Consider the following 12,741-nt stretch of genomic DNA (forward strand, 5'->3'; position numbering starts at 1 on the left):
CTGTGCCTCACTGTTACACCAGCCAATGTGCCTCTCTTACACTAGTGACTGTCTCACTGTTACAACAGCGACTATCCCTCTGTTACACTACTGACTGTCTCACTGTTACAATAGCGACTGTACCTCATTGTTACACTGGTGACTGAGCCTCAGTGTTACACTAGCCACTGTGCCTCAGTATAACGCAAATCAGTGTCTCATTGTTACACTAGCCACAATGCCTCACTGTTACAATAGTGACTGTGCCTTACTGTGACAACAGCGACAATGCCTCACTCTTAACCTGGTGACTGTGCCTCTCTTACACTAGTGACTGTGCCTCAGTGTTACACTAGTGACTAAGCCTCTGTTACAATAGTGATTGTCTCACTGTTACACCAGCAACTGTGCCTCAGTGTTACACTAAGCACTATGCCTCAGTGTTACACTAACGACTGTGCCTCAGTGTTACACTAAGCCCTATGCATGTGTTGTACTAGCGATTATACATAAGTGTTACACGTCAGCCGGGAGGTGATGGGCCGATGACGGACACATAGTGCTGAGTGTGAGGACACACAGTGATGGGGTGACGGACACACAGTGCGCAGTGTAAGGACACACAGTGCTCAGTGTAAGGACACACAGTGATGGAGGTGACGGACACACAGTGCTCAGTTTGAGGACACAGTGCTTAGTGTGAGGACACACAGTGATGGGGTGACAGACACACAGTGCTCAGTGTGAGGACACAGTGATGGGGTGACGGACACACAGTGCTCAGTGTGAGGACACAGTGATGGGGTGACGGACACACAGTGCTCAGTGTGAGGACACAGTGATGGGGTGACGGACACACAGTGCTCAGTGTGAGGACACAGTGATGGGGTGACGGACACACAGTGCTCAGTATGGACACACAGTGATGGGGTGACGGACACAGTGCTGAGTGTGAGGACACACAGTGATGGGGTGACGGACACACAGTGCTCAGTGTGAGGACACACAGTGATGGGGGTGACGGACACACAGTGATGGGAGTGACGGACACACAGTGCTGGGGTGACGGATACGTGTACTACGCGATCGTAATGATTGTAGAACCATGAGGATAAAATCATTTCAGTTGACTGACCAATCTTTCTTATTGACATTCTGAGTTTTCATGTTGTCTGGTCTCATGTATTTATTTCAACCTGGATTTTGACTGTGACGTTTAAAGGTTTTCTAAATATGTTTATTAATTTTGTTTGTTTAAGTATCTCAAGTTTTCAGTTGCTACTAACCATTCACGTGAGGTGTGTCATCATCATCATGATGATGATGAGCCACATATAATGTTCTTATCTGTACTGGCCTTGGGTCATGTGTATGTCTGTCTGGCAGTGGCTGCCTGTCATTGACCCAGTTATCCTTGATATTGCAGATTACTGGAAGCCTAAACAGTACATTCCAACAGAGCCACTGAAGGGTCTGTTGCCAGGTGTTGTTCTACTCTAGAGAGAATGGCTGTGTTAACAACATCAAGTACTGCCAAGCTGACTAAGCTGTGGTGTTATCAAGGATGGACAACATTACTTATACTTTACACGACAGTCAAGCTTCTCTCAGTGTTTTACACCTTCCGTCTCACTTACACTATTGTTAATATCGTTGATAACATTATGTGACCATATGGATCAGCTTTTTTGTATTTTGTAATTACAGCAATAACATTTGGGTAAATGTTGCGCATCTAACATGTAATATGGCAAATGTGGCACATCTAACTCTGTTATTTGTAACATGGCAAATGGTGGATATCTAACCTCATATTACATACAACACGGCAAACATTGCAGATTTAATTTCATGTTACAAGTGATAACAAGTCACATTACAAGATTATATAAGATAATAGTATAATCTTAAGGTCGATCATAAAGCCTCATCTGTGAGTACACGACTTGAACGTTGACACAACTTATACACAGAACTAACACCACCTCTACTGATGCACAGAACTGGACCACAACTTATGCACAAAATAATGAATCACAAATGATGCACGGAGTTGGACAACAACTAATGTACAGAACTAACTGGATAACAACTGACGTACAGAACTAACTGGACCAAAACTGAGGCACAGAATTAACTGGACCCAAAATGATATAAATTAACTGAACCATAAATGATGCACAAAACTAACTGATAAACAACTGACATAAATTAAGTAGACCAAAACTGATACACAGAACTAACTTTTCCACAAATGATGCTAAGAACTGAACAACAACTGATGCACAGAACTAACCGGAAGCAAAACTAATTGGACTACAACTGATGCACACATGTAACTAGACCATAATTGATGCACAGAACTAACTGAACAAAAACTGATTCAAAGAAGTAACTGGACGAGAACTGATGCACAAAACTAACTAAACCACTACTAATACACAGAACTAACTAGAGCACAAAAGATGCAGAAACGTTAGCTTGATACACGTAACTTGGTCACAAATTATGAATAGAGATGACCTACAACTGATGTACAGAACTAACTGGACCACAACTGATACAAACTAACTGGACCACAACTGATGATCAGAACTAACTGGACCACAACTGATGATCAGAACTAACTGGACCACAACTGATGATCAGAACCACTGGACCACAACTAAAGCAATGAACTAACTGGACCACAACTGATACAAACTAACTGGACCACAACTGATGATCAGAACTAACTGGACCACAACTGATGATCAGAACCACTGGACCACAACTAAAGCAATGAACTAACTGGACCACAACTGATGATCAGAACTAACTGGACCACAACTAAAGCAATGAACTAACTGGAACACAACTGATACAAACTAACTGGACCACAACTGATGATCAGAACTAACTGGACCACAACTGATGATCAGAACTAACTGGACCACAACTGATACAAACTAACTGGACCACAACTGATGATCAGAACTAACTGGACCACAACTGATGATCAGAACTAACTGGACCACAACTGATGATCAGAACTAAGTGGACCACAACTGATGATCAGAACTAACTGGACCACAACTGATACAAACTAACTGGACCACAAGTGATGATCAGAACTAACTGGACCACAACTGATGATCAAAACTAACTGGACCACAACTGATGATCAGAACTAACTGGACCACAACTAAAGCAATGAACTGACTGGACCACAACTGATACAAACTAACTGGACCACAACTGATGATCAGAACTAACTGGACCACAACTGATGATCAGAACTAACTGGACCACAACTGATGATCAGAACCACTGGACCACAACTAAAGCAATGAACTAACTGGACCACAACTGATACAAACTAACTGGACCACAACTGATGATCAGAACTAACTGGACCACAACTGATGATCAGAACTAACTGGACCACAACTGATGATCAGAACTAAGTGGACCACAACTGATGATCAGAACTAACTGGACCACAACTGATACAAACTAACTGGACCACAACTGATGATCAGAACTAACTGGACCACAACTGATGATCAGAACTAACTGGACCACAACTGATGATCAGAACTAACTGGACCACAACTGATACAAACTAACTGGACCACAAGTGATTCGCAGAATTAACAGGACCACAACTGATGTAAAAGTACAAGTACACTACGTGTGACGCACAGAACTGGACCATAATTGATGTACATAACTACACCACGTGTGATGCAGAGAAATAACTGGACCATAATTGATGTACATAACTACACCACGTGTGATGCAGAGAAATAACGACCATAATTGATGTACATAACTACACCACATGTGATGCAGAGAAATAACTGGACCATAATTGATGTACATAACTACACCACAACTGATACACATAACTATCTAGACCATAACTGATACAAAAACCTAATTGAGCCACAACTGATGCACAGAACTAACTGGATCATAACGGATACACAGAATGACTAGACGATAGTTGATGCATACAACTAACTGAACAACAACCGAAGCACAAAACTAATTAGACCACAACTGATTCAAAGAACATACTGGACCACAAGTGATGCACAGAAACTGGACCACAACTGATGCACAGAAACAAATGGACCAAAACCGATGCACAGAATTGGACAACAATTGATGCACAAAACTTGACCATAAATAATGCAAAGAACAGGACAAATGATGCACAGAACTGGACAACTAATTATGCACAACTAATTGTACCATAACTGATGCAAAGAAGTATCTAGACTACAAATGATGCTCAGAACTACGTGATGTCTGCCTATTGGTCATTAAGAGCCATACTTCCCTCACCTTCATCATGTATAATGATCATTAAGGGCCATACTTCCCTCACCTTCATCATGTATAATGATCATTAAGGGCCATACTTCCCTCACCTTCATCATGTATAATGATCATTAAGGGCCATACTTCCCTCACCTTCAGGTATAATGATCATTAAGGGCCATAGTTCCCTCACCTTCATCATGTATAATGATCATTAAGCGCCATACCTCCCTCACCTTCATGTATAATGATCATTAAGGGCCATACCTCCCTCACCTTCATGTATAATGATCATTAAGGGCCATACCCCCTTCACCTTCATGTACAATGATCATTAAGGGCCATACCTCCCTCACCTTCATCATGTATAATGATCATTAAGGGCCATACCTCCCTCACCTTCATGTATAATGATCATTAAGGGCCATACCCCCTTCACCTTCATGTATAATGATCATTAAGGGCCAAACTTCCCTCACCTTCATCATGTATAATGATCATTAAGCGCCATACCTCCCTCACCTTCAGGTATAATGATCATTAAGGGCCATACCTCCCTCACCTTCATGTATAATGATCAATAAGGACCACACCTCCCTCACCTTCATCATGTATAATTATCATTAAGCGCCATACCTCCCTCACCTTCATGTATAATGATCATTAAGGGCCATACCTCCCTCACCTTCATCATGTATAATGATCATTAAGGGCTACACCTCCCTCACCTTCATGTATAATGATCATTAAGGGCCAGACTTCCCTCGCCTTCATCATGTATAATGATCATTAAGGGTCATACCTCCCTCACCTTCATCGTGTATAATGATCATTATGGGCCATACCTCCCTCACCTTCATGTATAATGATCATTAAGGGCCACACCTCCCTCACCTTCATCATGTTTAATGATCATTAAGGGCCACACTTCCCTAACCTTCATCATGTATTTTGATCATTAAGGGCCATACCTCCCTCACCTTCATGTATAATGATCATTAAGGGCCACACCTCCCTCACCTTCATCATGTATAATGATCATTAAGGGCCATACTTCCCTCACCTTCATCATGTATAATGATCATTAAGGGCCATACCTCCCTCACCTTCATCATGTATAATGATCATTAAGGGCCTCATTTCCCTTACCTAAATCATGTATAATGATCATTAAAGGCCACACTTCCCTCACGTTCATCATGTTTAATGATCATTAAAGGCCACACCTCCCTCACCTTCATGTATAATGATCATTAAGGGCCACACCTCCCTCACCTTCATCATGTATTATGATCATTAAAGGCCACACCTCCCTCACCTTCAAGTATAATGATCATTAAGGGCCATACCTCCCTTACCTTCATCATGTATAATGATCATTAAGGGCCATACCTCCCTCACCTTCATCATGTATAATGATCATTAAGGGCCACACTTCCCTCACCTTCATTATGTATAATGATCATTAAAGGCCACACCTCTCTCACCTTCATGTATAATGATCATTAAGGGCCATACCTCCCTCACCTTCATCATGTATAATGATCATTAAGGGCCACACTTCCCTCACCTTCATCATGTATAATGATCATTAAAGGCCACACCTCTCTCACCTTCATGTATAATGATCATTAAGGGCCACACCTCCCTCACCTTCATCATGTATAATGATCATTAAGGGCCACACTTCCCTCACCTTCATCATGTATAATGATCATTAAGGGAAAACCTCCCTCACCTTCATCATGTATAATGATCATTACGGGCCATACCTCCCTCACCTTCATCATGTATAATGATCATTAAGGGGAAAACCTCCCTCACCTTCATCCTGTATAATGATCATTAAGGGCCATACCTCCCTCACCTTCATCATGTATAATGATCATTGAGGGCCACACCTCCCTCACCTATAATGATCATTACGGGCCATACCTTCCTCACTTTCATCATGTATAATAATCATTGAGGCCATACCTCCCTCACCTTCATCATATATAATGATCATTAAGGACCACATCTCCCTCACCTTCATCATGTATAATGATTATTAAGGGCCACACCTCCCTCACCTTTATCATGTATAATGATCAATAAGGGCCATACCACCCTCACCTTCATCATGCATAATGATCATTAAGGGCCACACTTCCCTCACCTTCTTCATGTATACTGATTATTAGGGGCCACACCTCCCTCACCTTCATCGTGTATAATGATCATTAAGGGCCATACCTCCCTCACCTTCATCATGTATAATGATCATTATGGGCCATACCTCCCTAACCTTCATTTATAATGATCATTAAGGGCCACACCTCCCTCACCTTCATCATGTATAATGATCATTAAGGGCCACACCTCCCTCACCTTCATCATGCATAATGATCATTATGGGCCATACCTCCCTCATCTTTATCATGTATAATGATCAATAAGGCCCATACCACCCTCACCTTCATCATGCATAATGATAATTAAGGGCCATACCTCCCTCACCTTCATCAAGTATATTGATTATTAGGGGCCACACCTCCCTCACCTTCATTATGTATAATGATAATTAAGGGCCATACCTCCCTCACCTTCATCAAATATATTGATTATTAGGGGCCACACCTCCCTCACCTTCATTATGTATAATGATAATTAAGGGCCATACCTCCCTCACCTTCATCATGTATATTGATTATTAGGAGCCACACCTCCCTCACCTTCATTATGTATAATGATCATTAAGGGCCATACCTCCCTCACCTTCATCATGTATATTGATTATTAGGGGCCACACCTCCCTCACCTTCATTATGTATAATGATCATTAAGGGCCATACCTCCCTCACCTTCATCATGTATAATGATCATTAAGGGCCATACCTCCCTCACCTTCATCATGTATATTGATTATTAGGGGCCACACCTCCCTCACCTTCATCATGTATAATGATCATTAAGGGCCATACCTCCCTCACCTTCATCATGTATATTGATTATTAGGGGCCACACCTCCCTCATCTTCATTATGTATAATGATCATTATGGGCCACACTGCTGGTTAGCCAACCGCCGGTTCACAAAATCCTGTTTCATAATTCACTGTTCTTCAATGCACCTGAAAATTATATTCAATAAATGATTTGCTCTATTTTCTTGCCACGAGAATTTTCCTTAAGAAACATCAATCACAGTAGTTATGGAACGTCATTAAAAATGTAATATATATATATATATATATATATATATATATATATATATATATATATATATATATATATATATATATATATATATATATATATGGTTTCAGAAGTGGTAGAGGATGTGTGGATCAGGTGTTTGCTTTGAAGAATGTATGTGAGAAATACTTAGAAAAGCAAATGGATTTGTATGTAGCATTTATGGATCTGGAGAAGGCATATGATAGAGTTGATAGAGATGCTCTGTGGAAGGTATTAAGAATATATGGTGTGGGAGGCAAGTTGTTAGAAGCAGTGAAAAGTTTTTATCGAGGATGTAAGGCATGTGTACGTGTAGGAAGAGAGGAAAGTGATTGGTTCTCAGTGAATGTAGGTTTGCGGCAGGGGAGTGTGATGTCTCCATGGTTGTTTAATTTGTTTATGGATGGGGTTGTTAGGGAGGTAAATGCAAGAGTCTTGGAAAGAGGGGCAAGTATGAAGTCTGTTGGGGATGAGAGAGCTTGGGAAGTGAGTCAGTTGTTGTTCGCTGATGATACAGCGCTGGTGGCGGATTCATGTGAGAAACTGCAGAAGCTGGTGACGGAGTTTGGTAAAGTGTGTGGAAGAAGAAAGTTAAGAGTAAATGTGAATAAGAGCAAGGTTATTAGGTACAGTAGGGTTGAGGGTCAAGTCAATTGGGAGGTGAGTTTGAATGGAGAAAAACTGGAGGAAGTGAAGTGTTTTAGATATCTGGGAGTGGATCTGTCAGCGGATGGAACCATGGAAGCGGAAGTGGATCATAGGGTGGGGGAGGGGGCGAAAATTTTGGGAGCCTTGAAAAATGTGTGGAAGTCGAGAACATTATCTCGGAAAGCAAAAATGGGTATGTTTGAAGGAATAGTGGTTCCAACAATGTTGTATGGTTGCGAGGCGTGGGCTATGGATAGAGTTGTGCGCAGGAGGATGGATGTGCTGGAAATGAGATGTTTGAGGACAATGTGTGGTGTGAGGTGGTTTGATCGAGTAAGTAACGTAAGGGTAAGAGAGATGTGTGGAAATAAAAAGAGCGTGGTTGAGAGAGCAGAAGAGGGTGTTTTGAAATGGTTTGGGCACATGGAGAGAATGAGTGAGGAAAGATTGACCAAGAGGATATATGTGTCGGAGGTGGAGGGAACGAGGAGAAGAGGGAGACCAAATTGGAGGTGGAAAGATGGAGTGAAAAGGATTTTGTGTGATCGGGGCCTGAACATGCAGGAGGGTGAAAGGAGGGCAAGGAATAGAGTGAATTGGAGCGATGTGGTATACAGAGGTTGACGTGCTGTCAGTGGATTGTATCAAGGCATGTGAAGCGTCCGGGGTAAACCATGGAAAGCTGTGTAGGTATGTATATTTGCGTGTGTGGGCGTGTGTATGTACATGTGTATGGGGGGGGGTTGGGCCATTTCTTTCGTCTGTTTCCTTGCGCTACCTCGCAACCGCGGGAGACAGCGACGAGGTATAAAAAAAAAAAAAAAAAAAAAATAAATATATATATATATATATATATATATATATATATATATATATATATATATATATATATATATATATATATATATATATTCGAAACATCCAGGCCAGTTTGTGAACAAGACTAACAACACCAGTGTAGATGTGTTGTGATATTGAGCCATTCTCTCTTGTGTTGTGTTGTGTGCACCAGTGTGTTGTGAAGTAATATGTTCATCAATAAAGGTATGTTGTACCTGTAACATGAGTGATAGGTTTCATCATAAACAAATGTTCTCATTAACTGATCACATCTTTAAACATACCAATTAGAAGTATATAAGACTGTTTAAGAGTTTGTTCAGTAGGTATGGTTTTCCAATATTTTTAACGTCAATATAGTTCGCTTATAATTACTCTTGACTTTGGAGACATTAGTCTTGTGATGATATAACGTAAATCATGAGCAACACATAAGGAAAAGAGCGTCGTAATTACACTCTCCCAGCATGGCTTTCTTTCTCAACATGGCCAACACAACCTTCAGGAATAAAACTTAAGATCTAATGATATTACATACGAGAAGGATATACAGTTGACACATAAACATACAAATAACATGGAATCTGTAAGTGTTGCTAATTAAGATGAAAGCCCTTGGGAAAGGTTACTCACTGAGCCTTATCCTTATTGTAATGTTATGATTCATCATTGAGACCAAAACTAAACCAAAGAAAATCTGCTATATTTGTAATTATGAAATGTAATTAAAGATAATATACATAATTCATGGGTAGAAGATGGTAGTTAGGGTTGAAGGATGAGTGAGTGTGTGGTAAGGTTGCTACTGTCTCCACAGTGATGCCGGAATCATCTCGCTACAACAAGTATTCGAGCAGCAAGTGGGAGGAACCAGACACCGTGTTCGGCGCCCCCTCAGACAAGAAACCATTCTCTAAGGTAGAAACCGGTTCTTCCTTCTTCTCTACCTATGGTATCACCAACAGAAAGAAAGATTATGTTGCCGAGAAGGTGCGTGATTATTACTACTTCGGAGACAGCGCCAAGGTGCGTCACACCGTCACAAGTCGCCAGTAGTGACGCATGAAATGCCAGGTGTAGATGGTGACCAAACATAACATTGTAAAGTCTATATATATATATATATATATATATATATATATATATATATATATATATATATATATATATATATATACACACACACACACACACACAAGGAGCGACACTGATCAAGCTCCCGACACGTAGGATGTCGCTTACGTCATGCTTATAGAACACAGTTAGAGTGGCATCGGCAGCTTAGCTATGTTGTAGTTGTCATGTCACGTGCTAGTGGTTATAATGTTTGCTGGTCCTACGGTATCAGTGCCTTGTTAAGACGCCACCAAAATGCTATCCTCGTGTAGGATCCCACACTAGCAAGAACCATTGTCCGGTGAACAATAACACCTGCCGTCGACTAGTTAAGGGACGGGTTGGGTGGGTGTACTGAGGGTGCATTTATCACACTAGTTTACCTTAACAGATCACACTAAATAATTGCTTACTACAGCTAGTAAATCTTGCCATCAACTGAGCCATGAGTTTTATAAATGAACGACCTAACCACACCTGTTGACAGCATTACCACACAATACTTTATTATTACACATAAAATCCACAGTAAATAATGAAAGGGTAAAAGAGATGTGTGGTAATAAAAAGAGTATGGTCGAAAGAGCAGAAGAGGGCGTGTTGAAATGGTTTGGACATATGGAAAGAATGAGTGAGGAAAGATTGATACATGTGTCAGAGGTGGAGGGAACAAGGAGAAGCTGGAGACGAAAGTGGAGGTGGAAGGATGAAGCACAAAAGATTTTGAATGATCAGGTAAGGGCCTGAACGTACAGGAGGGTGAGAAGCGTGCAAGAAATAAGAGTGAATTGGAACGATATGGTATACCGGGGTCGACGTGCTGTCAATGGACTGAACCAGGACGTGTGAAGCGTCTGAAGTAAACCATGGAAAGATCGGTGGGGCCTGGATGTAGATAAGGAGCTGTGGTTTCGGTGCCTTACATGTGTCAGCTGGATACTGAGCGTAAACGGATCCCCCCACCCCCATCCCACCCCCGTATTTTGTGTGTGTGTGTGTGTGTGTATGTGTGTTTCCTAGAGCTACCTCAATAACACAGAGGGTGGCGACAATGTTTCCTGTAGGGCGAGGAGGCGCCGAGAATGGATGAATGCGAGCAAGTAGAAATAAACATATATATATATATATATATATATATATATATATATATATATATATATATATATATATATATATATATATATATATATATATATATATATATATATAGGGGTAAAGGGGAAGAGTGGTTTGGGAATGTCTTGGGAGTAAAGTCAGGGGTTAGTGAGAGGACAAGAGCAATGGAAGGAGTAGCACAACTCCTGAAACAGGAGCGGTGGGAGTATGTGATAGAATGTAAGAGAGTAAATTCTAGATTACTATGGGTAAAACTGAAAGCTGATGGAGAGAGATGGGTGATTATCGGTGCATATGCACCTGGGCATGAGAAGAAAGATCATGAGAGGCAAGTGTTTTGGGAGCAGCTGAATGAGAGTGTTAGTGGTTTTGATGCACAAGACCGGGTTATAGTGATGGGTGATTTGAATGCAAAGGTGAGTAATGTGGCAGTTGAGGGAATAATTGGTGTACATGGGGTGTTCAGTGTTGTAAATGGAAATGGTGAAGAGCTTGTCGATTTATGTGCTGAAAAAGGACTGGTGATTGGGAATACCTGGTTTAAAAAGCGAGATATACATAAGTATATGTATGTAAGTAGGAGAGATGGCCAGAGAGCGTTATTGGATTACGTGTTAATTGACAGGCGCGCGAAAGAGAGACTTTTGGATGTTAATGTGCTGAGAGGTGCAACAGGAGGGATGTCTGATCATTATCTTGTGGAGGCGAAGGTGAAGATTTGTATGGGTTTTCAGAAAAGAAGAGTGAATGTTGGGGTGAAGAGGGTGGTGAGAGTAAGCGAGCTTGGGAAGGAGACTTGTGTGAGGAAGTACCAGGAGAGACTGAGTACAGAATGGAAAAAGGTGAGAACAAAGGAGGTAAGGGGAGTGGGGGAGGAATGGGATGTATTTAGGGAAGCAGTGATGGCTTGCGCAAAAGATGCTTGTGGCATGAGAAGCGTGGGAGGTGGGTTGATTAGAAAGGGGAGTGAGTGGTGGGATGAAGAAGTAAGATTATTAGTGAAAGAGAAGAGAGAGGCATTTGGACGATTTTTGCAGGGAAAAAATGCAAATGAGTGGGAGATGTATAAAAGAAAGAGGCAGGAGGTCAAGAGAAAGGTGCAAGAGCTGAAAAAGAGGGCAAATGAGAGTTGGGGTGAGAGCCTATCATTATATTTTAGGGAGAATAAAAAGATGTTTTGGAAGGAGGTAAATAAAGAGCGTAAGACAAGGGAGCAAATGGGAACTTCAGTGAAGGGGGCTAATGGGGAGGTGATAACAAGTAGTGGTGATGTGAGAGGGAGATGGAGTGAGTATTTTGAAGGTTTGTTGAATGTGTTTGATGATAGAGTGGCAGATATAGGGTGTTTTGGTCGAGGTGGTGTGCAAAGTGAGAGGGGTAGGGAAAATGATTTGGTAAACAGAGAAGAGGTAGTAAAAGCTTTGCGGAAGATGAAAGCCGGCAAGGCAGCAGGTTTGGATGGTATTGCAGTGGAATTTATTAAAAAAGGGGGTGACTGTATTGTTGACTGGTTGGT

The 12,741-nt window shown here is 41.3% G+C and overlaps 1 protein-coding gene across 50 annotated transcripts in view; it reads left to right on the top strand.

Annotated features, from left to right (window-relative positions):
- LOC139756531 (uncharacterized) overlaps nucleotides 1-12,741 on the top strand; it is a 143,979-nt gene that overhangs the window by 104,400 nt on the left and 26,838 nt on the right. For 30 of the 50 annotated variants that reach the window (XM_071676027.1, XM_071676028.1, XM_071676042.1 and 27 more), the window contains one exon: nucleotides 9,811-10,019. In XM_071676027.1, coding sequence (XP_071532128.1) covers nucleotides 9,811-10,019 — 209 coding nt within the window. Of the gene's footprint in view, nucleotides 1-1,405; nucleotides 1,451-9,810; nucleotides 10,020-12,741 lie in introns of all 50 variants that reach the window. The other 20 variants (XM_071676026.1, XM_071676034.1, XM_071676033.1 and 17 more) reach the window with 3 other exon arrangements.

The sequence above is a fragment of the Panulirus ornatus genome, chromosome 22 (assembly GCF_036320965.1).
Source record: "Panulirus ornatus isolate Po-2019 chromosome 22, ASM3632096v1, whole genome shotgun sequence".
Lineage (NCBI taxonomy): Eukaryota > Metazoa > Arthropoda > Malacostraca > Decapoda > Palinuridae > Panulirus > Panulirus ornatus.